This window comes from Xenopus tropicalis, chromosome 2 (assembly GCF_000004195.4).
Source record: "Xenopus tropicalis strain Nigerian chromosome 2, UCB_Xtro_10.0, whole genome shotgun sequence".
Lineage (NCBI taxonomy): Eukaryota > Metazoa > Chordata > Amphibia > Anura > Pipidae > Xenopus > Xenopus tropicalis.
The window spans coordinates 117,179,010-117,204,811 of NC_030678.2; the positions used below are offsets into that span (position 1 = coordinate 117,179,010).

The following is a 25,802-nucleotide window of genomic DNA, read 5'->3' on the forward strand; positions in this document are numbered from 1 at the left end:
ATGATTCACAGTTTGATAAATGTTTGGCTCCGAACAGTTTGTCCATGTAGAAGTACCCCGGCCGGTGCAGTTTTCTGTTAACAGGAGCAATGGCCGGAGATATCAATAAGCTATTATAGTTACTGCCATGCCACAAAATCTTAATGGGATTAAGGTCAGTGTTTGGACTGTGACGGCCAAAACATTAGCAGCTTTGCACTTTTTTTTTTTTTTTAAATATGTATTAGTTGTTCCAGAAAGACAAGGATGTGGACACAACAAATTCAGGTTGTGGTGAAAGAACATTAACCAACTGACAGATTAAAGCTCATCTGTCACAATGTACACAAATTTCACATCTCACCTTTTGACTCAGAAAACCATTCTGGCACTATGTGATTTGGAATGAAGGAATGAAGTTGGAGCTTTTTGTTTATTACTTCTAATTGTTTAGAGGAGGAAAAAAACTTCAAAGAAAAGAAAAGGACACCATCTCTACACTCAGACATAGAGGAGGTCTGCTCATGCTTTGGGGTTGCTTTGCTGAGCACCTTGAGTCCCTGCATGGCATCATAAACTGGGAGGTTACAGATTAAGGCATTTTGGAGTGCAATATTTAACCCAGTGTCAGGAAATTGGGTCTCCAGCACAGATCATGGGTCTTCCAGCAGGACAGTAACCTAAAGCACCCAGGAATAGTTAGAAGCAAAACACTGGATTATACTGAATTAAAGGGACTTATTCTTTCCAACTGGTGTGCTTCCAAATACTGTATTTAGTATAGGGTGTCAATAATGTTATCAATGTAATTTTATTCAGATATATTATATTTGGTCACGAGTTTAGATGGGTGATTAATGCAGAATAAGCAACTGTTACTTAAAACAAACAAATCAAGCAACAAAATGACCACAACAATGCAAAGTTTCTTCTTTCCTACTGCAGCATCTGTACATGCACCATCATAGAAAGGGACCTGCATTCATCTGGCAGTAGGCACATCTAATTGCCTAACTACCAATTTGTATATTTAGTTTACAGTGTCACAACCTCAGGGCCGTGAGTTCACAGACATAGGGCAGGACACAAAGAGCAAACAGTTGGTTTCACAGGATGAGGCGTTTATTGGAGAATAGCAAGTAGCCATCAGCAGGTTTCCATAAGCCAGTAGGTGGTAGCCAGCCTGCACTCTTGTTCCTTAGGGAATTGGGAAATACACACAGTTGGGGGGAATCTTCTTGCCGCAGCTAAGGTAGATTCCAGGGGAACACAGGGGAGGAGGTCCTGCCGCAGCGAGGTTTACCCCAGACAAAAGGCTCCTTGGAAATGTTGGCAGCCACCTTTGTAGCCAGAAAGGGAACAGCCCCTGTCGTAAAACCAAAACAGGATTTGACTCCTTCTGCCAACCCAAAGGCAGCTTCCAGAGGGGCCAATCATAGCTAATCCCACTGGGCCTATGGGAAGCCACCTAGTGAGCATGCCCAGTTCAGTCTTTTGCATTTACTAGACAGAGCACTGCTCTCACAAGGGGTAACTACGTGTATTGTGTCACTATGGGGTCTGGCTCTATGTGCCCTCACAATAGGGGCAATTACATTAGAAGGGCCAGACAGAGCCGGCTGGCTACACACAATACACACCTAGATGAGATTAACCTACACAATGCATTTGCTATAACAGGTAGGAGGGGGGCAGGAGTTACATTTCAGCATAAACAGAAATATCTAATAGTTTCATCCAACTTATACAGTTTGTTATGTCACATTTCTCCCCCTTCCCAAATAGTGAGCCTGCTGGGGGCCTACACAGGTTCCCAGCAGCCTCACTAGCCAATTCCCATAAAGCAAAAGTCTTTAGTTCCTTGGGGGGGTGCATATTGGCAAAACAGGAATAACAAGATGAGGTGTAAACAGAACCCACAGAATCTAAGAGGGATATTTCCGGGTGGCCATCATTAACCCTCTCTCCTCCATATGGGCGACCCTGTAAATGTCACAGTTCTGGCCTCCAGGACAATAAAGGGGCCTTCCAGGGAGAAGGGAACAATCACAGGTGGTACAGTCTGTATTCCCCTCCCCAAGCAGTCAGGCCAAGGTGACTCATCTTCAAGAGACCCCAATTACCAGTGGACCCCAAAGAGTATTAGACAAATGTTTATCCCCCTGTCTTTTCTTTAATTCTAAGTTCCACCCAACCTTTCTCAAGGCCCCGGTCCCTGTAACATTACACAATGGGGGACCCCTCCATCTGGGAAATATTATAGGGACAGCACAGGGACTCACCAGTGTTTTCACCAGTATTTCTCTGTGGGGTAATTCTCTGGCCTTGTTGTCTGCCAGAGGGGGTTTCCGGAACAACTGCCCTGGCTACACGTTGTGCTTTTGGGGTGCCCCTTACTCCATTTTGAGAACTGACTGCTCTGATAGACATTGGGGAATGCTGAGCAATGCTTTCCTCTTGGTCCTGTTCCTGGGCCTCTCCAGCCAGCAACAACTCAGGTAGTGGGGAATCCTCATCTCTTCCCTCCTTGAAGCTTTTTTCAAACTGAGCAACTCCAGGCTCCACACAATTAGGGATTTCACTTGGGGAGGCCTCAGCCTCTGCCAAGCCTTTAAAATAGCAGCACCCACTCTCCGGTTCTGCCAGCCCAGGGGCAACGCAACCACTGAACTCCGTACAAACAGGGATTTGACTTGGGGAGGCCTCAGCCTCTGCCAAGCCTTTAAAATGGCAGCACCCACTCTCCGGTTCTGCCAGCTCAGGGGCAACGCAACCACTGGACTCCATACAGACTGGGATTTCACTTGGGGAGGCCTCAGCCTCTGCCAAGCCTTTAAAATAGCAGCACCCACTCTCCGGTTCTGCCAGCCCAGGGGCAACGCAACCACTGAACTCCGTACAAACAGGGATTTGACTTGGGGAGGCCTCAGCCTCTGCCAAGCCTTTAAAATGGCAGCACCCACTCTCCGGTTCTGCCAGCTCAGGGGCAACGCAACCACTGGACTTCATACAAACAGGGATTTCACTTGGGGACCAAAATAAAGTTGTTTGGGAAGCTTTTTGTTCCTCCCCCACCCCGGCACTGACTGTACTGGGGGGTAAGTGAAAGTCTTTTGGACCTACAGTACCAAGACATGGCTGTGCCTGCTGAAAACTACAAAAAGATTGTGCACATACCCTCAGTGCTTCCTTGCGTTGGTTTTCCAATTCCTGGATACTTCCATACTCTTTTATCAATTCCAGTTCCTGATACACCAGGTCAGCAAGCCAGTCCCTCTGTTCCTCTGTATCATTCATTCCTATATAAAAGAAGCGCTGTGCATAGAGGGTATGGAATTCCTCCTCTGGGTTACCCACAAAGGTGCTATAGTCACAGAAATTCAGACTCTCCCATTGTCCCTGCCATTCCGCCAAGCAACAGGGAAGCGGGAGCACTGTATAGGGACTGTGCAAATATCTCCCACCTGGTTGGTGCATGGTGCGCTGCAGAACATAGTACCCATCCTCCAGGTCTGCCTCTCCTGACACTAACTGCCCTACTCCATATGCCAGACCCTCATCCCCAGATAGTCCCAGTGACTCACATCTCAGCCAGAACAGGGTCCTCTCTCTGGGATCTGTAGGGATCTCTGGAGTCCAGGAGTAATCCATGCGAGCGAAGAGATCCAATGGGTCGGCGTAGAATCCAGGTGGGGTGCTCATGGTGCCTTTTGGGTCCTGGGATCCTATGCCACTGCTTGCCACCAAATTATGTCACAACCTTAGGGCCGTGAGTTCACAGACATAGGGCAGGACCCAAAGAGCAAACAGTTGGTTTCACAGGATGAGGCGTTTATTGGTGAATAGCAAGTAGCCATCAGCAGGTTTCCATAAGCCAGTAGGTGGTAGCCAGCCTGCACTCTTGTTCCTTAGGGAATTGGGAAATACACACAGTTGGGGGGAATCTTCTTGCCGCAGCTAAGGTAGATTCCAGGGGAACACAGGGGAGGGGGTCCTGCCGCAGCGAGGTTTACCCCAGACAAAAGGCTCCTTGGAACTGTTGGCAGCCACCTTTGTAGCCGGAAAGGGAACAGCCCCTGTCGTAAAACCAAAACAGGATTTGACTCCTTCTGCCAACCCAAAGGCAGCTTCCAGAGGGGCCAATCATAGCTAATCCCACTGGGCCTATGGGAAGCCACCTAGTGAGCATGCCCAGTTCAGTCTTTTGCATTTACTAGACAGAGCACTGCTCTCACAAGGGGTAACTACGTGTATTGTGTCACTATGGGGTCTGGCTCTGTGTGCCCTCACAATAGGGGCAATTACATTAGAAGGGCCAGACAGAGCCGGCTGGCTACACACAATACACACCTAGATGAGATTAACCTACACAATGCATTTGCTATAACAGGTAGGAGGGGGGCAGGGGTTACATTTCAGCATAAACAGAAATATCTAATAGTTTCATCCAACTTATACAGTTTGTTATGTCACATACAGTAGAAGAAAAGGTCACTTCACTGGGGGTGCCAAAATGCTAGTCACCCCCCAGTGATTGTATTCACTTACAAAACAGCACCAGCTCAGGGTACATGCAGGCCAGCGATCCTCTTCCATCTTCTTACTTCGCACTGGCTGCGCATGTGCAGTAAAGTGAAAAGCTGGACTTTAACAAAAAAGCAGTTTTTTTCACTCTTTTGCGCAAGCACTGGCCCCGGAATCACAGGGAAATAAGAAGAAAGGAAGAGTATGGCTCGTCTGTATGTACCCCAGGCTGGTGCAGTTTTCTGCTAATGGGAGCACCGGCCCAGGGTATCAGGTAAGTGATTCTCCTTTAAATGACATACATATATTTTCTAGGGCACACGCTCAGAAGTCTGTGGATGCCACTGTGGAACAATCAAAGCTGTAATGCCATGTACCTTGCAGCTGAAAAGGTGTTAGCTATTGGCATTCGTACTTAGCACTTTCTGTTCTTATCAAAGTTTAATCTGCTTAAATAGCTTTAGTTCTACTTAACAGCCTGCAGTGCTGAGTGTGTGTGGGTAAGTTATCCGCATACCTTTTAACATTCCAGCAAGTCATACAACATAATGTGGGCAGGAAAGTCTGTTACTAAATAGATATTTTCCAGAAAGAAATGTTGCAAATTAGTGAAGACATCCGTGTGAAAACGCTGGGATGTCGTCATTTTATCCTATTATTCTATTCTTCCTTCCTCTGTCTGCTTCTCTTTTGCAATCATTTCTACCCCCGTAGGAACATAACTTGGCTGCCTTCTCTAAATCTGACCCAGCAGTGCACTGACTAGTGAGTGGTGGGGGATGTGCTGTGTATGGGCCTTCTCTTGGGCGCCAGAAGCTTTGGCCTAGCTCTGATATTTACCTTGATATTTACCATGGGTTATAGTATTGTATTGTAGTGATGAGTGAATCTGTCCCGTTTTGCTTCACCATAAAATTCGCGAAACGGCAAGAAAAATTGCGCAATGCATTTGTCACGCGATTTTTTTGACGTCCACATCTTTTTTGTCGCCCGTGGCTATTTATTTTGTCACTCGTTTTTTTACGCGACCGCACCTTTTTTTGATGCGCGGCAAAAAAAATTTGTGCAACGATTTTTTCAATGGCGAATTTTCACAGAAGTTTCACGAAACAAGTCACCAATGGCGAAATGTGGAAATTCGCTGTGAATCCATGCCTGGTGAAAAAATGTGCTCATCGCTATTGTATTAATTGCCCCATTTAGCCACACAGGCCGGCAAGAGTCACAATTTTAAAGGAGAAGAAAAGGCTTACCTGATACCCTGGGCCTTTGCTTCCGCACAAAACTGCCTTGGTACTGAGTACTTCCGTATGCAGGGTCTAACTGGCCCGGCAGGGCACCAGGAAAAAACCCGGTGGGCCCCGCCGGCCCAGACCCCGGTACCCATTCACCTGCCATTCTAATACAAAGTGTATTAATATAAGGTTGTTTTTTTAGGCAGTGGTGTAAGTGAAAGATATGGGTCCCACAGCATATATAAATATATAAACATGCTGGAACTACTTGTCAGTTAATGCAGCACTGGACTCCCTTAACCTCTTCAGCCCCAGCAGTTTTTAGCAGTCTTATAACTAAGCTAAGCCCTGCCTAGTAGGGATATGAAAAAAATCTGTCTGCCTGGAACTTTTCAGATGCTTGCATTGCTTACATCAGGGGTCCCCAACCTTTCTTACTTGTGAGCCACAGTCAAATGTAAAAAGACTTGGAGAGCAACACAAGCACCATAAAAGTTCATGGAGGTGCCAAATAAGGGCTAAGATTGGCTATTAGGTAGCCTCTATGCATACTATCAGCTTACAGGAGGCTTTATTTGGTAGTAAATCTTGTTTTTATTCAACCAAAACTTGCCCCCAAGTCAGGAATTCAAAAATAACTACCTGGTTTGGGGGCACTGAGAGCAACATCCAAGGGGTTGGTGAGCAACATGTTGCCCCCGAGCCACTGGTTGGGGATTACTGGCTTACATCATACTGTGCATTATTTTAAAATAATCCTGTCCATATAGAAGAATACCAGTGATTGATGCACCCAATATGCAGGGTCGGACTGGGCCAGCAGAACACCAGGAAAACACTCTATCACTCTATTGGGCATGCATCGGTTACTGGGGATTGAAGAATAAGAAGCAGGAAGATTTCTGTGGTGTTCGCTAAGAAGAACCCTGGGCCGGTGCAGTTTTCTAACAGGAGCACCAACCTGGGGTATCAGGTAAGAGAATATAATCACTGTTGGGCACCTAACATTTGGCAACCCCCTGCGACTAACACTTTCTGTCTCCTTTAATCTTACACCAGACTGAGAGCTCACATTTTAAATCAGGGCACTAATGAGTATTAGCCTCCACCAAAAACCTGACTGCCATTTTGTAACATTAACTTTATTTCCACTGATGTTCTTTCATAATGAATCAGCATTAAGAATAAAAAAAACACAGTTTTATTCATAGTGATAACAAAAAAATTGTAAATCGACATTCAAATAATAACTAAAATAACAATTTAGTGTAAATGAAGTAATGTACATTGTCTCTCAGTTCTGTATGAAACCTGTGTTGGGACAAATATGGACTTATACTGTATTATGGGCTTGAGAAGCCACAAAAATCCCCGTTTCAAGACTACAAATTATTCCTTTCTTATATTAAACTTTAACTTTATTTAGTGCCTGGAATTCTATGCAGCAGTTAGTTAGGCCATATTTATATACAATGCATGTATTCAACAGTATTATTTAACAGTATTCAACAGTAAGAAGAAAAGAATAAAAGAGAATAAAAGTATGGGCAAATATTCCTTATTGCATGGGAGTCCCATATAGGTTTTTATTCATATGAAGAACTCTGGACTCTCTCTTCAGAAAAACTACATCAAAGATAACCAACCCGTGCCGTGCTGTTTGTGTACAAAAGGTCTGACCATCTCCTATTATTAGAATGGTGGCCATTTCACAAGTAGCAGAGGCCCAATACACTGGATCTGTCTATAGGAATTTGGGGTAACTTATACTAGCATGCCTGCTTTATAGGAATTTATCTTGGCTTGGTTAGATTAAAGAAATTAATCCCAAGTGTTTGGGGTAACTTTCTCAGATACTAGCATGCCTTACAGTCTCCAGCCTTTTGACAGCATCTCTAACTTAAACATTTAAATCTTTGAGAAACCAAAAAAATAATGATATAGATCCCATAATCAGCATATATATTTCCTATCGATTTCCATGGTATCTTGGCCGATCTATGCTGAGGAGATGAAACTTCCATTTGATTTGTATATTATGTATTTGTATATAAACACTGTGGTGTGGATTAGTAAATCAATCATAAATCAATGGGAAACTCTCCCTAGCTTGCGTTACAAATCTCTGAAATCAACCTTCGATGAATGTGCCCCATAGCATCAAATTCTGACTCACACTAAAAATGGCACACATATAAGGATTTCAGCCTCAGGCAGTTTCCATTAATGGCAGTTTTGGGGGGGGGGGCTACCATGTGTCAGGTGGCTAAGCACAGCAGGCTGATACCAGACATACTGCAATAAAAAGCAGGAAAACATTTCTATAAAAACATCAGGAGTAAATGGTAAGCCAAGCTGTTACCAGTCTCATTCTAGAAAGGGACGGCTCATTGTTATATTTGTATATAATAATGGTATAAATAGTCGGTGCAGTTAAAATAGAGAACCTGGCAGGTCTGGATTCGTCACATGTTAGTTAGTGATTTTCACGTTGTAGAAAGAAATATTTAATATGTATTTACATAATTATTTATTGTTCATTAACATAGTTCTAACATAAACCATCTTACCCTATGAATTATTTACCTGTTTCACTTAAGAGAAAACATGGACTTTTGTGAACCATAGAATGTTCCCAGATTTAGGCTGCTCTGTGACTATTTCTCAAGATTTTTCTCTCTCTGCTGCAGAGATGCCTCATGGATTATTACAGGCAGTCCCATGCCCTAAGGGAGCACCTCCATGGGCAGCCATGGCCATTCTACTTTATTCAGGCTTTCTTGAAATGGTTTGATTCATTTCCCCTGGCCAATAACTGTATTCTGCTTCTTTTATCTGCTAATGCCCCTGGCTATGATAATAACTCTTATGCTCATCTGCAGATACTACGGTAGTGTAGCAAGTTCCAACACAATCCAGCTGCCAGTACTCTCTCCATGGATATTCTAATACATGACCAGTATTTTACTTTTTTGCATAACAGGAGATACACAGTTAATAATACTTACATTTTGTAATAATATCCAAGTAACCTATTTTGGCAATTGAAAGTGTCCATTTTTTCAAGAGCTTATAAATTAGCAAAGAGCGGGTAAATGTCAGTGCATCACATTTATTAAAGTATATGTAAACTGCAAGTGTGACAAATGATATGCAACTTCTAGTTTAGTAGTAAAAATATCTGGATCTTCCTGTAATCCCATTTGCTTTTGAAGGGTGCAGCTGGAAAAGTATACTGCATGAGTAGGAAACAGACATAGCTGATATTTTTAGAACAAGAATCCGTGTATGATTTTCCAAAATGCAACTCGCTTCAACAAATCAATGGGGACTTTAAGGGGAACGAAAGCTTAAAAGCATCGGCTAGAAATGTTACACTTTTTGCCAGTCTCTACCAATTAGGGGCATATTCATAAAGCTGTGTTAAAATTCACCACAAGGGTACTGTGTGCAAAACCACATGGAGCTATGAATTTGGCTTTTAAGCAGCTGAACTTAAACATAATAAGGCAGACGATAAAGGCATTGGTCTGTGCTAACTGAAGTGCACTCGAATCAGCAACCATGTGTGGATAAACTTTAAAGGAACAGTTCAGTGTAAAAATGAAACTGGGTAAAATAGATAGACTGTGCAAAATAAAAAAATGTTTTCAGTATAGTTAGTTAGGCAAAAATGTTATCTATAAAGGCTGGAGTGAGCAGATGTCTAACATAATAGCCAGAACTCTTCTTCCTGCTTTCATCTCTATAACCTCTTAGTTAGTCAGTGAATTTGGGGGGGGGGGGGCACATGGGACATAAATGTTCAGTTAGTTTGTGAGCACGCAGGTCAGATTCAAATGCAAACTAACTTAACGGTTATGTCCCATATGGCCCCCCCTCAAGTCACTGATTGATTACTGACTGCTAACAGCTTAGAAAGCCGAAAGCAGGAAGTAGTGTTCTGACTGTTATGTTAAGATATCTGCTCACTCCAGCCTTTATAGATTACATTTTTGCCTAACTAACTATACTGAATTTTTTTTTTATTTTGCACAGTCTATCTATTTTACCCAGTTTAATTTTTACACTGAACCATTCCTTTAATCACAATAAGGGGTGCCACAAGAAAAAAGGGTCTATTAACACCAACTTAGAATGATCACAAAAAAGAATACAAAGGGTTTTGTTGCTAGTTCTTTGCTATGATTATAATGAAGAGGGCTGTTTTGGTTTCTCGGCAAATGCCACTGTGCTCATTTATTAAAACAACCCTGCTGCTGACTTCAATAGGTCATGCCAGGTCTGATGTGATATAAAATGATATTGTCATTTTTAGAAACAACACGCCTTTATAAATAATGTGATTTATAGTGTTTATCTTGCTAGCATGGTACAGTATTAAATATTCCAGCTTGCTAATATTCTGAGAAACCTTTACATACTGCCTATTCAGTCACACAACCCTGCACTGTTTGATCATGTGCCGCGCTGATAGGGCTCTGAAGTATATTCCGCGCTGTCAAGTGGTGCCTGTATTTAAATGGATTTGCCATTGAATATGGAATATTTTTACACTGCTTTGGTGATGCATAGTAGGATTCTGCTACAGGCTTTATTCATTTTCTTTCATTCACACAAGCTTTAACCTTCCCCATGCACCAAGATGTCTAAAACAAGAGCTTGTCTTGATGTATAAAACAAGACTATGTACCCATCTAATGCTATGCTAATGTGGGGTTATGGCGTGAATATCTATGGCACATTACACTTTGGGAGAGACCAACACATTTTTAAAATGTTGATATCCAACTGATACAAAGCATCAAACCTACAGCAGAGATTATTGCACATACTCAGCTTCAAGAGACAGTTACTAGTGGTCAGTTTGTAGGTAGATACGGTTTGTAGGTTGTTTCACTTTATGTTTTGTCAGGCATGGAGATATCCACTAAAAGGAAAGTGTCACAGACAAATTGCTTTTATGTTACAGACTATGTTATTATATACATGAATTTTAAACAGTAAAGTGTGTAAAACTGTATCACTATTGTACATTTTCCCCAGTGTGTTTCCTACATGTTAAAAAGGTAAATGTCTTATTTTTGTGGGAGATTTTTACATTGTACAACTAACAGGTTCCCTTCACCTTATACCATCAGTATCAAGCAAAAAAAACATTTTTACACATCATCTTATCATAAATATAAACATTTCTTTAAAGGTTACTGCCCTTTAAACCAAGCACCCTCTCTCTGCGTCACTACTTATCAAGCTATAATGTCTGTGTATATTAACCATACAGGGCTGTGCCCTACATAACTGTACTAAATTATCGGCCTAATGTGTGATATAAAATAACTTAAAATTGGTATCTAAGGAAAAGGGATATTAGCTATTCTTTCCTAAAGGGGAACTCCATCCAAACACATCTTACACTTTTTGAACAGTAAACATAATTTCAAGTAACTTTGCAATATACATCAATGAAAAAAGGTGCAGCCTTTTTATGATTTTTAATAACATAGTTTGGAACAGTTACCTAAGCCTGCCCCCTCTTCTTCTACTGATCTGGCTGACTACTTTTAAAATTGTAACAGTAGTCGACTGTCCTCAGCCTACCTGCATCTTTCAAATTCTACAATTCCCTGCACACCTGATGCCAACAAGGAAAGGAACATCACCGTACAATGCATTGTGGGTTATATAACCCCTGTATTGCTGTCGGTTAGCTGTGGAAATGTTGTTACAATTCATAACATCAGTGTTATAGTTCCTCTTACCCTGCTAGGATTTCAAATAATGCAGAAAGAAAACTGTTTTGCAGCTTGATTTCAGCATATAAAAATGGAATTTATTCATATTTTTTAAAGGAACATATTACATTGATATGTGTTGTGATTCTGTGTTGTGTAGGGTTCAGAAGCCGGAGTTCCCCTTTAATCTAAATTGTTACTGCTTGCTATTTTTATAAAAAAGAAATAGGATTAGGGCCATTTTAATCAATAAATATAAACTGATATTCATTGAAAACTAACAACAGTGTAGCTTTGGATGCAAATAATAATTAGTAATCATTTAATATACATGGTCCCATTTGTTAGATGTGGGTTTGAAAATAGCTGAATGGTGAATAAATTCTCCTTATCCATGTAGCAGGCTTGCATGTACTTGTCAAATAATGCCTTAATGCATATGGAGGGTAGGAAAGCAGGTATATGAATAGCAAAGATTTAACAGAGTTAACATAACAAGGTATCATTATCTGGTGTGAGGTAATAAGTTAAAATTGAGCACCAATATAAATTTTTGTCATAAAATCAGCAAGGAACAATTTTTTGTTTTACAAATTTTTCATGCAGACTTGGCATCGGCTGATATGAGTTCGAATCAGCCCAGCTTTTAGTGTATCTGCAGGCGGAGAGCTCTGGAAGGGCTCGTCAATAGTAGTAAGCCAGAAACTGTATTTGTTTGCAAAGTAGTGGCAGGTCCCTCTTCCACCATTGCATTCAATGAATGGAGTCGCCCTGAAGTCTTCCAAACAACTTCCAGGGGAGGAGAGAGATTGTCCTCCCCCCTCATCGCCTGCGGCAGTGTGCTGTGATACAGAGAGAAGTGCAAACTGTCAATCCATTGTCTGTCATACACAGAATAGCTATAAGGTTTGCTTAGTAGAACATAAAGGAAAAGGCACATTAATGGGTTGGTTCAGCTAAGTTAATATTTATAGTATTTTATAGTATTTTATTTATATTTATAGTATTTTATAGAATGGCCAGTTCTTAGCAACTTTTCAACTGGTCTTAATTTTGTCATTTTTTTTGTAGTTGTTGAATTATTTGCCTTCTGACTCTTTCAAGCTTTCAAATGGGGATCACGGACACAAACGATCAAAAAACTGTTGCTCTTTGAGACTGCAACTACCCCAATGTTGCCATTCAGTTTTTCTATGTCTCACTACCTCTAACCTATTGTCTGTCTTTCTCTTTTTGAAGCATCCATGTTCCCAACTTTCCTATCCCTTTCACTGTGTCTCAGTGTGTCTCACAAATGCTTTTTAGCTCAAGCTATATACTTAGGGCTTTACACAAAACTCTATTTAAGCTACACCATCCATTTTTATTTCTGTAAAACCTACCCTTTTGGTAAATCTTACACCACAAAAAATGGTTTTAGAGGTTTATATTACACATTGGACTGAACATTGGCTAGACAGGGGGGATAAATAATATAAAAACACATTTCTTAAAGTAATAGGACACAGTTATAATTTGTCATATTCGTACAGGTATCAAATCTCTTGCTGTTTTGTACTCAAACAAAAGTCATTTTCTGAAAATACAAATTTATTTGTGCTGTTGGAAATAAAAAAGATTAAATACCATGAGAAAGGAGTAGCCAATCCACAAGCTCCGCCAACCATCTGGGCAATGTGGGATACTGACATCTTGACTGTGAACAGCAATTGCTACTGCTGGAGCCTCACACACTGAGCAACGGCTAATATATGGCCTAATTTCTTCTTCAACCACAGGCATCATTGGAAGAGGTGCAGTGGTGGAAAGCCAATAAGACTTATCGTTACGGTTGGCATAATAACAGACATCCCCTGGGTTGCAGTACAGGAACGGCATTGTACTGAAGCGCTGTAAACAAGATCCAGCTAGACCTAAAACACAAACCAAAGGAGTTTAAAGAAGTTCATTGTGTAGCCTGTTAAAATATGTAAAACACATTAGTTACAAGATAATGGTTATAGTTTCATGGTTGTTAGATATGGAAAAAAGATGTGTCCATTGAGTTTAACAGTTAGCTAAACCTAACTTCTACCTGATATAGGATAATGGGGGAAAAAAGTTTGAAACTCTCCCTAATAAGGAAACCTGAAGAGTCAACATTGTACTAAAGGGAATATATGTGCGTACATTGTAACGCAAAAGATACACAGACATTTGGGAGCCCTTACACCATGAGGGGGTGTCATTCCCTGGACTACTTTTGACTGTTTTACATTATTACATAGTGCTTATAAAGGAATTTTGAAAAGTATATAAAAAGTATAATATAATAATGCATTTCTAGTAAGGGCACATAAGTCTTCTAGCTATGGAAAAACATATCTGATTTTCATAACATTTATTTTAAAAAAATCCTATGTGTTTATAACCAATATTAATCTTGTTGCACCCATGTAATAGACACTTACCTAAGTCTTGATTGTGTGCTTTTTCCTGTCCTTCAAAATACAAGAGACTATACCCAGTCCACAAGCGGGCCATACCAACAGGACACATTGGCTCTTCATCTGTTTGACTGTGCTTGACTAAAAGATAGCCAATATTGACACTTCTCCCGGGCATCCCAGGAAGCCCTGCCCTGCCTGGCACACCACTGGCACCTGCCAAACATAAGAAAGTTTATAACATTTCCGCTTTCAGTTTCACACATTTATAAACTTGTGCTGCAGTTGCTACCCAAATGTCTTTTTCCATTTATCAGCTCACTTTCTCTAGTATAAGTGAATAAAAGCATAGAATTGTTATAGTAATGGCATATTTAAATTTACTATTTTATGGAAAACCTTATTTTTCTGGATGGGGTATATATTTTTTCTGCAGTTCAATCATTTTTTTTTTTTACACTAAACTCATTTACCTTTGAATCCATTAGGTCCTGTTCGTCCCATGGGTCCTTGTTCTCCACGACTGCCTGGAGGAGCAGGCCAGCCTGGTACACCTGGTAAGCCTTCTTTACCGGTTTGGCCAGGGGCACCTTAACAATATATCACAAATTGTTTCTAATTATTCATGTCAGCAGTGTGGGTGAGGCCTGTATATTTTCCTACTATACAGAAAGCTATGCTTTACCTTTTCATGTCTTTAAAGCTTTTTGGGTACATTTTATTCCTGTACTGCACTATTTACTTTTTGTTGCACTGAATTTCTAGTTGAAAATCAGTAGAGAAAAAGGGCTTCTCTGTGGTCATAGTCTTAGGCTAAATGTGTACTTACATGATAACTGTAAAGCTAAAAGGCCATTGGCTTAATCAAGTGAAAATAAGAACCATCTTAAACGCTCCAAGATACTGTATGGGAATGAAGTTAGAATTTAAGGGCTCTGGTACACGGGGAGATTAGTCGCCCGCGGCAAAACTCCCTGCTCGCGGGCGACTAATCTCCCCGAGTTGCCTTCCCCCTGCCATCCCACCGGCGAACATGTAAGTCGCCGGCGGGATGGCAGACGCGGTGGCGCGATTTCGCGCAAATCGCCGAAAAAGACTCGCGAGGCAACTCAGGGAGATTAGTCACCCGCGAGCAGGGAGTTTTGCCGCGGGCGACTAATCTCCCCGTGTACCAGAGCCCTAAAGGGTTACTTGTAAATAAAGGTAATCTTTCTGGTTATATCTAATGAATATGAAAGGGCTCACTTGCTAAAACTAGGCAAGGCCCCAGTGCAGTTGCTAATCAGCAATTAGCTTTAATCAGCCTGCTGTAAGTAAAATAATGAAGCTAAACAACTGATTAGTCACTTTAAGTTATTACACTGAGAAAGTTTTGCCAAGTGTTTGTAAATGAGCCCAGTGCTTTTCTGCCATGCCTGAGATTGCTGTGTTGTAATGCAATGTAATGTTTGGACATCAAAGGTCACACACATATCCATAGCCCATTCTAAAAACAAACAAAAAGCCAAAAAAAAAACCCAGATTATCTCCATGGAAACCAGGAAAGATTGTGAGAAGGAAATACCGCTTATGCAGTTTTGCATTATTTGACTGACAGAAGTGATAACATATTTTCTGGGTTTTTTTTTAAATATTTTTATTAACAGAATTCTAAATAAATACTTAAACACAATCATATGTGAGGCAAAAACTGAATCCTGAAAAATGTGAAGCATGCATACCTGGAGTACCCACAAGACCTTTTGGGCCCATATCGCCCTGAACACCTTGATGGCCAATAATTCCGTGTGCTCCAGGGTAGCCTTGTTCAGCCGTAATAAGAGGAGGTTCAGACATAGGGCCCGGTTGTCCAGGAGGACCCTTTAAACCTTTATAGAGGACAAAACAAACATAAACTATAATGTAATCACATTCTAATATTTTGTAAAACTACATGTACTGTTTAAAGGAAGGCATGTGATATATTATCCAGAACTACATTGTCATCTCATTCTACCATACCCTTCCACTTATAGTCTCTTCATACCATATCATGCCTTTAAGACTAGATACTTATAAATTAGGCTTGGTATTTATGTGTATGCAGCCCATACTCAGCCATACATTTACTGTTGATTTAGCCTCTCAGCCAGATTGGCAGCTGACTGTATAAGGACAAAGGCATCACCTACTTAATCACTTCCCAATGTGTGTAACCAAACTGGACAGTCTATTCGTGCACCAGATCAAATAGCATATTTCTTTGAAATCTTTGATGTAAAAATTTAGGTGGAAATGCAGCTATGTTTAGGAGTGGGGGCTGATCACAGATTAACAAAGTTATATACAGCATAAATTTATTTTCCTGTTACAGTTCAAAGATGCCACTTTTGTTATTTTCAGTAGAACTACTACAACTGAAATAATTGTTTTTTTCCTCAGGTATCCAGCAGTATTCTCAAAGTAGCGCTATATATACATATGTACAATCATTAAACAGAGTCATACTACTGAATGCTGTGTGTGGAGTGAACCTTATTTTTCCCATTTTATGGCAAGTTACAATAAGAATTAAAATAACAGAACCGATGCCTCATGCAATCGTTCTTTACATTGCTTTCTTAAATCAATAAGGTGACATATTGGGCCAGATTCAAGTCAGTGAAAAAAATGTTTATTACGTGAAAACTTATGGACGACATGCAAATTAAGATACAATTTAATTAAAAAAAACTTATCTCAATGTTTATCATATGAAAACTCTATTAAAGTCTATGGGAAAAAACTTCAATTGAATTAGAAGAGTTTTTCTCCTGGAATTTAATCTCATACATAAGTTTTTACGTGATAAACCATGAGATAACCTTTTCTCACTGAATTCAATCTGGTCCATTATATATAGTACAATGGCATTGTTAAATGCTTTCTCTGTTATTTGTGAATTCATGTTATAGCCTAAGAATCAATTTTACCAGTGTGTTTTCTACTCACCATATTCTCCGATGTCACCTCTAAGCCCTTTAGGTCCTTGATCTCCTCGATACCCTGATACCCCAACAAAACCCTGGAAGCCAGCACTGCCTTTCAAACCTAGAAACAAAATAAATGTATGGTTATTTTGGTGATGTAGAAGGGAAAAAACCTCTTTCACATAACAGAACAATAGAAAACAGCACCTTTGGCTCCAGGTATTCCAGCCAGTCCAGGAACTCCCACTTTTCCTTCGTCACCAGGAATACCTTTAGCACCATAGTTCCCTTGTAACCCCAGATCCCCTATGACTCCTTTTACTCCAGGTTTAGAGGGTAAACCTGGTCTTCCGATAGGGCCTGGAAAACCTACAAACCAATTTTGTAAGACACAAGAAGTTCTTAGATTAAATGTATAATCATCACTTACTTATCATTGCAATAAGTTATATAACAAATGGTCTCACAATAATTTAACATTTTTAAAATGTATTTATTACCAATTACATGCATCACAGAATAAAAATATGATCATAATGCCTCACAATGCTGCTGCAATCTACACATGAAATGTTGCCTATATCATTTAAAATTTAAAAGGTGCTATGATACCTATGCAGTACCCAACATCATTAATAACTGCACAAGTATGTGAAGGGGGCAAACATGCCATATGACATTTAAAATTTTTAAAAGCACTATAGGGTTTATTAACATTTGCAAGTGCAGTGCACAACTTTTTTTTCCCAACATTGAGTTGCACCTGAAACCACTTTCATTAAAGGTTCTTGCATCAAACTGTGCTCTTCACACTTTCATTTAGATGCGCTCACCACCGATCAGTTATTTCTGCCTTCTGTTTCAAATTGGGCGCTGCTGCACCTATTGACCCAGGGCTTTGAGGGAACCCTGGCGCTACCGCTGGGGTCAGTTGGTGGTAGCTCCATGGTTCCCTCAGAACCCTGTGTCAATAGGAGCAGTACACTTGCACATGCATAATACAGAAAATTAGATCAGCGAATATTGAAAATGATGGCAGGCAGACTTCAAAAATACTTGCGCAACTGCACCTAATAAGCAATGAAGAACATGCACAGTTGTGTCTGTTCTGGCAGCACAGTTCAAGAGAATGGCCCAGTTGCTTCCTCAACAACTCTGGAATTCTGGGAAAAAACATGCTGATTGGGCTCCACGTTTGCACTTTGCTTACTGCATCTAGGTAAGTGGATGTGCCTTTACATTTGATAAGCTAAGATGCTAAATATGAAAATAAATATTACCTGGCAGTCCAGGAGGTCCTGGAGGTCCAACATCTCCTAGCAAACCTGTCTTGTTAGAAAACCCAGGCAAGCCACGGACTCCAACTGTTCCAGGAAGTCCAATTAAGCCAGGTAAACCTATATCAAAAAAGATAGTAGTCTTTAAACCACTGAATGCTAAACATTTTATACCAGAAATGTGGACATTTTGCCTACATTTTACCTGTTAAATCATGTAGGGGCATTTTTGGTGCTTGGCCTAGGGGATGCCTCACCCCCTCCAACTTTATCAAACAAATGATGCTTTATCTAACAAATGATGCTCTCTTGTTATTGTTTTTATTGTTATTGAGGAAAATATTGGAAATATTAATATTCCTATATTTCAATACATTTATATAGCACCAACATGCAGTTCTTTACAGAGGTTATACATCATTAAAGGAACAGTAACACTAAAAAATAAAAATGCTTTAAAATAATTAAAATATAATGTAATGTTGCCCTGCACTGGTAAAAGTTGTGTGTTTGCTTCAGAAAGACTTCTGTAGTTAATAGAAATAGCTGTTGTGTAGCCATGGGGGCAGCCATTTAAATTGAAAAAAGGAGAAAAGGCACAGGTTACATAAGAAGATAACAGATAACTCTGTAGAATACAATGGGAATCTATGCTACTTATCTGTTATCTGCTTAGTAACCTGTGCCTTTTCTCCTTTTTTCAATTTAAATGGCTGCCCCCATGGCTACACAGCAGGGTATTTATATAAATTGTAGTAGTGTTTATGAAGCAAACACACAACTTTTACCACAGTACATAATATATTAATTCTTTTTATACACTTTCATTTTTTGGTGTTACTGTTCCTTTAACATCAGTCCCTGTTCCAGCAAAGTTTATCAGCTCACCAATCCCAACCATATCTTCTTCATATCTTCTATTGTTCCAACAGTTATGGGCTGCCTGTCTGAAAGCAAGCCATATCATTGACCACTCATACAGCTCACATGCTGTTTAGCTGCATATGGTAGTCTGCTGGTTGCATTTGGCTGCCCTATCATTTTAAACACATTTGAAGGTTGATTTTTTTTTTATCAGGACCAGTTAATCTGCCTGTGTTATGTGGGAGTGTGGGAGGAAACGGAAGTATCCAGAGAAAACCTACTTGAAATAACTGTTAATTGATAATTTCAGAACTGGAGTTGTTAAGCAAAGGTTTAGGAGACATTTCAGAAATAACATAGATAAATATAAGAATTGTTGGCATAGAAGAAAACCTGTACAATATACTGCTCATTTTCCCACTTAACTCTCTGTAATTAAATCTATTACCTCATTACTTGTATACCTGTAAGCAGACTCACAAAAATTACAGAGCTACATAATACAGCCACTGCAAGATTATTAATATGCTACTTGGAGGATCAGAAAAAACCTCCAGAAACGTATTCAACAATTACAGTAATCGTAATTGAAAAATAAGTATTATGTTATTATAATTACCCAGTTTTCATGCATTTTCCAGGACCTATTCTCTGACAGCTTAACTGAAACACAAATAAACTGTTTTCAAATATCCCTTGTGAACTATTTTCAAGTAGTCTATATATCCTACTCCCTTTCGCTTATATTTACAGTCACGTAAACGGCGTCACCGATATAATACCCTGGGCAGGTATACATATTTGTACATTGGTTATCTCCCATTAGAAGATTGAATGTTTCTTTTTGTCTTTCTGCATGCAGTATCCAGAAACTTACATATTGTATTCTCTGGTCATATTATTGTGCTTGGGTATGTTACCTTGATCCCCTTCGGCTCCTTTAGATCCTGCAGGTCCAGGCATTCCTACAATGGTACTAGCCTCTCCTGGTTGACCCTTTCCACCACTTAGACCTTTAAATCCCTTTAAACCAATTATATCCGCACCTGTTTAAGAGAACATACAGATATTTGCATCCATCTTTACTGATTTTATCAAAAGAACACAATTCAGCCCAGCTATACCTGGCTGTCCATTAATTCCTTTAGTGCCTGGCAGACCATCTAGGCCAGCAATCCCTCTTATGCCAGGAAAACCTGTAAACAAAATAAATAGATCAATAACTATAGTGGTACTTTGAGGATACAAACATGAGGGATGAATCTTGGTTATATAACTGTTCTTTTGGGAAGGAAGTTAGCATTATATCTAAAGAAAAAACCTTTTTTTCTTAAAACAATATTTTGTTATATAAATTAAATTCATTCTTCTTTCCCCAGTGGACATTTTGTTGCATAGCTGTAATGTAATGGCTCTTTAATGAAGAAATAATTACCATTTTGTTCAATTAAACAACTAGGCCTTTTAAATAGGGTTGTGACCTGTCTGGTTTAGAACTAGACAACCTGGATTTTAATTGTTATTCAAATTTATACTTTGAACTTGCCTAGAAACTTGTTCTAGATACCTTTTAGACAAATGGCTATGCAAAGAAACGGGAATCTCTATGCATTACTATGCATTACATATACACAAAGCATACACCGTATGGCTAAAAGTATGTGGACATTTCTAAATATGGAATTGGCTGTTTAAGCCACCCTGATCATTCTAGGCACAAATGCCAATGATATTTTTGACAATTCAATTGTCCCTACTTTGTGGCAACAGTTTGGAGAAGGTGCTTTTCTGTTTCAGCAATATACAGAGTCGTGACCTTACCCCAAATGAATAGGAACAGAATAAATAGAAATGCTTCTACAGGCCAGGCCTGATTGCCCAACATCAGTGTCCAACCTCTTACATATATATGGAAGCAAATCTCACCAATAATGTTCCACTGTCTATTGGAGAGTATTCCCTGAGGAGTAGAGTGTAAAGGCTGTTTTAGACCAACTAAATACCCTTGGTTTTGGAATGAGATGTTGGATAGGCAGGTGTCTGCATACTTTTGGTTATACAGTGTATAGAGTGTATACAGAGGGGTATGATAACTGCATGAGTAAATAATTGCAATAGGAGAAAGGGATTATGGTTATGCCAGTAAAACTACATTGAGACAGCCTCAATGGCAATGGACAGTAAGTGTGTTTTTGTTCGACTAAGCAGTTTTAGTATGCAACATACTTCTAAATATTCTCTTGATAACATTCTGATTCTGGTATGAAAACACAATTATTGAATATAAGAAGCCATTTAAACATTTACCATGTTGACCAGGTAACCCAGGAAACCCAGAACTTCCTTTCTCGCCAGGCACACCTGGCAGACCTGGAAAACCCTGTGAGCCTGGAAAGCCCACAAGGCCTTGTTGACCTAATGAGAAAATGAAAAACACACACTTACTAAAATGCATGTACAAAACTCTGCATGCTCTGAAAACACACTGCTTTTGTTATTTATGGTAGCAAAGAGTATGAACAAACAAAATCTAGTCTAGATAGGATAGGATATATTCTTGGGTGGATTAGAAGCAACTGTGACCTGAGTAAGCATTCCCCAACTGATACACTCTTGTAAGTATTAATCTCCATAGCTGACAACATGCAAGTGTAGTGAGCTTAGCTGTGACATTGGCAATAAACTCTGGGAACTCCTGCTCTTCAGACTTCTGCCTGCTCCCTACCAGAACAAGCTCCATTAGATAGGATTATGATTGCAACCTAGTTGCCTATGTAGTTTCAACCTATAATATCTACATTAAAAAATATATTCCTAATGATCCCTGACATAGGTAAAACATAAATGGTGTAGATCACCAGGAACCCCTTATCACTTTTTTATTATACCTTTACATTTGATATGATACTATAGATAACGTATTGGAATGATGCAGAAAATATTTTTCTCTTTTTCAATGTCTACTCTTTACTCAGTACTGTCACAATTAGGCCTTACTGTACAAAAACATCCTTGAGGCATGGAGCTTAGATCCACGCCATACAGATTTCATACCTGGGAATCCTTTTTCTCCTGTTTGTCCGTGTTCCCCTATCACTCCCTCAATACCCCGAAAACCTTCATCTCCTGTAGTTCCTTTTTCTCCGTGTATTCCTCGCTGTCCTAAAAAACAATACATTTAAAATATCAATGAAACAGGAAATAATGAAGAAATAATGAGTTTAAGTCTATTAGTATGTCCATAATACCATTAGCAACCAGTCAGATATTTGCTCTCTAAGATTTAATGCTTCCTGCTAATTGGGTGCTATGGGTTACTAGACCTTTTGAAAAACATCGTGATTTTTATTACATTACCCTCATAATCTTTGTTACATAAGGTTATTCTCACATATTGGTGCACATAATAGATGAGCATGTGCCTGTTCAGTTTGGTTTAATTACAAACAAGTCAACAGAAGGTATTTTGCTTGGAACCATCTCATTAATTTAATTCCTGATAAACTGCCTAAATCTATTCCCCAGAGATCTAACTGTGTATGTCTACAATTTTCCAGGCCAGGGAACCGCATTGAAACTTTGCCATTAAATATGTTATATACTACTGTGCAATTATTTCCAGCTATATCTGTCTTTCAGTTTATGGGAAAAATAACACAAAACACAATCCATACCTGGCAGCCCGGGGGTTCCACCCTGACCCTTTGTTCCTCTTTCTCCTGGTAAATCAATAGTATCACCTCTTTCTCCTGAGAACAAAACAAAAAAACAACAAATGAAAGGTACTGTGTGATAATTAAAGGGGCAGTATACCCCTTTGTTTAACATAAGTTCAATGAATAGGGCTTTTGCTGAACATAATTTTTTCCCTTTTTTGTGAACTTGCAAGGTATAAGCTGGCCCTCTTACAATCTAACCAATGGCCCCACACACAAACCAGGAGGGGTCACTGGATAACTTTATTTTTTAATGGAAAGATCCAATCACTGATCACTGATTTACTTCACGGACATGGAGTATTGGTGATTCATAGATACTAGATTATTTACATAATAAGAGCATTCATTGTGGCTCTATATTTCTTTACCTTGCTTTACTTGTTGCCAAGTGTCAACCAACTAATCTCTAGATCTCCTGTTTGAAGCAGATCAGTCATTATTTGATAGGCTTAACTTGTATAATTAGCAGATAATTTATGCGTAAGTGCTGTCAATTATTTATCTCCCATAAGGAGAACACAGAAATGTTGGGGTAAGTTAGAAATAGTGAAGCAAAAGACAATGGGGGGTAATATAATAAAAGTCCCAAAGTTGCAACTGGTCTACTAACCCAGAGAAACCAATCAAATATAGGCTTTAAAATAGGTTTAATGCTACCTGATGCAAACTGTGGCATTTATTAGAGTATCCCATGTTGGCTATGTTGTTTTCCTGCATATACAGGTATGGGACCCGTTATCCAGAATGCTCGGGATCTGGGGTATTCCGGGTAAGGGGTCTTTCCATTATTTGGATCTCCTACCTTAAGTCTACTAAAAAAATTATTTAAACATTAAATAAACCCAATAGGAATGTTTTGGTTGCAATAAGGATTACTTATATATTAGTTGGGATCAAGTACAAGGTACTGTTTTATTATTACAGAGAAAAAGGAAACTATTTTTAAAAATGTGAATTATTTCATTAAAATGGAGTCTATGAGAGATGGCCTTTCCGTAATTCTGAACTGGACAATGGGGCTCCTGATAAGGGGTCCAATACCTGTAGTTGTTTGTTGTTAGTTTAGCTGTAAAAAAGCTGGTGGCTTTTTGATCTGCGCCATGTTTTGTCCAGTAAACATCATTGTTGTTATAGATTAATAACCAAACCAGCACTGGCACTAGGGTCACTGCTACATAACACTAAAACATTTCTGCTTTCTTTTCATTTATAGACTTTATTATTGTTACTTTTAATAAGAAAACTCTTGCTGTAGCATTTTCATGTGAGTGTTTTTTTTATTAAAGAGGAACTATCATAGGGCATTCACTAGCACATTCCCATAAAACTACTATTTGCCTATTCTATAACTTATATAATAATAGAAACAGCAACTTGTGCTACTGTATGTGCAATAACATTGTAGTCACTCTCTATATGTATGCAAGCTGATCGATAACAGATAATGATGCACCAAACCCCTGAACCCACCCAGAAGGATTATGCCAAATCCCGAGCCAAACTCGAATTCTAATTAGCATATGCTAATTAGGATTGGGAAGGGTTAAAAATTGCCCCGCGAATGGCAAACCCCCCCACTATTTAACCCTTCTGAATTCTAATTAGCACATTCTAATTTATGCTAATTAGGATTCGGTTCGGCCGGGACCGTGGATTCGACTGAAACTGAATCCTTCAAAAAAAGGCTGGATTCGGGGTTCAGTGCATCCCTAATAACAGAATATATGCCCATTTCTTAAATATACAGGGACTGGCTATAGCAGAGTAAATGCTACAGACTGACTAGGTTGGTCTGATTAGACTCAGCTGGCCAATCAAAAAACCTGAAAGCCTACATCAGTCGACAGGAGAGCTCTGACTGAGAGACACGGAGAGGTGTCTGTGAATCCAACATACAGGAATCTATGTGCCTGTACACACACTTGCCTGTGCAGAGGTCTGTAATATTTCTGCAATTAATGTGTTACTGTCATTGGTATGGAGGAAGTCTCTTTTATACACTCTTTTGTTACACCTGTATCAGGCTATTGAAGTAAGATTTGTATCTGCATGTGTAAATTGCAGGTGGGTGACTGGCAGCAGATCTAAGGCTGCTGATAAGCAGCACAAACCCAAATGCAAAAGAGCCTGAAGTGCTGTATATATGTGGATATAAAGGATTTAAACAATAAGCTCCTTAACTGTTATACAGGTATGTACAAATGCAGCTTCATCAGCACTCAGCCCACCTCCATTGCTTTACTTTCCCTTTGCAAATGTTTGCTGTTGATGGGTGTTGCCCTTATGACATGCCACAGCAAATCAGCTTTCAGTCTGCTCTGTCACTCGCATATTTCTCCATCACTGACGCAGACCAGGAAGCCAGAGATTCTGGAGGGTGGGAGGCTGCTCCAATAATTAGCCATAACTTTGTATTGGTGCAACATTTTTTAAAAGCTATAAAATGTCAAAATGTTTGTCTAGACTTTATATTTTCAAAATTATAAAAACATTTTTCCTGATTGTTTCCTGATTGTTATACTCTAAATGTACTTCTAATGTACACAAACACAAAAGATATGTAACGCATTAGTCACACACCTATATCTCCATATTTGCCTCTTTCACCAGGAACACCAGGAAAGCCAGAAATACCAGGAGTACCCTGTACAAGGCAAAAGAGAATTTTTGCATGCTATTATAACACAATGTGAATATATGCATTTAACATAAGAAAATATTTGCAGATAAAGGAAATAATTTTTTTACTCAGCATAAATATTATGGGGGCCAAATACAATAAAAAACGTAGTAATGGGCACTCAACTTTTGGTACAGTTATTATTATTATTATTATTAACATTTATTTATAAAGCGCCAACATATTCCGCAGCGCTGTACAATAAGTGGGTTTCATACATTGGACATACAGAGTAACATATAAAGCAATCAATAACCGATACAAGAGGTGAAGAGGGCCCTGCCCAAAAGAGCTTACAGTTGTTGTGTTCATTATTTGCCTTTCATTAAAAGTACTTATATCAAAGCATTTCTTGGAGCCTACTTATAGTTCCATATAACTTCAATGTTTCCACAGTGGCTACATCAATAGACCC

General features: G+C 39.4%; 2 protein-coding genes across 5 annotated transcripts in view; both read right to left on the bottom strand.

Moving 5' to 3' along the window:
* Window positions 1-1,717: 1,717 nt before the first annotated feature.
* Window positions 1,718-3,944, bottom strand: LOC101730601. The gene has a single exon (XM_012955402.3). The coding sequence runs from the start codon at window positions 3,679-3,681 to the stop codon at window positions 2,203-2,205; it is 1,479 nt and encodes a 492-aa protein (XP_012810856.2). The 5' UTR covers window positions 3,682-3,944; the 3' UTR covers window positions 1,718-2,202.
* A 7,601-nt stretch (window positions 3,945-11,545) lies between these two features.
* col4a2 (collagen, type IV, alpha 2) overlaps window positions 11,546-25,802 on the bottom strand; it is a 122,931-nt gene continuing 108,674 nt past the window's right edge. For all 4 annotated transcript variants that reach the window (XM_031897040.1, XM_031897041.1, XM_002933017.3 and 1 more), the window contains exons 35-48: window positions 25,288-25,351; window positions 22,663-22,737; window positions 22,043-22,150; window positions 21,296-21,403; window positions 20,113-20,184; window positions 19,909-20,034; window positions 18,128-18,244; window positions 17,055-17,216; window positions 16,870-16,968; window positions 15,621-15,767; window positions 14,373-14,489; window positions 13,924-14,115; window positions 13,100-13,386; window positions 11,546-12,315 (exon numbers count right to left, since the gene is read on the bottom strand). In XM_031897040.1, coding sequence (XP_031752900.1) covers window positions 12,061-12,315; window positions 13,100-13,386; window positions 13,924-14,115; window positions 14,373-14,489; window positions 15,621-15,767; window positions 16,870-16,968; window positions 17,055-17,216; window positions 18,128-18,244; window positions 19,909-20,034; window positions 20,113-20,184; window positions 21,296-21,403; window positions 22,043-22,150; window positions 22,663-22,737; window positions 25,288-25,351 — 1,929 coding nt within the window. In that variant the 3' untranslated portion in view covers window positions 11,546-12,060. The remainder of the gene's footprint in view (window positions 12,316-13,099; window positions 13,387-13,923; window positions 14,116-14,372; window positions 14,490-15,620; window positions 15,768-16,869; window positions 16,969-17,054; window positions 17,217-18,127; window positions 18,245-19,908; window positions 20,035-20,112; window positions 20,185-21,295; window positions 21,404-22,042; window positions 22,151-22,662; window positions 22,738-25,287; window positions 25,352-25,802) is intronic.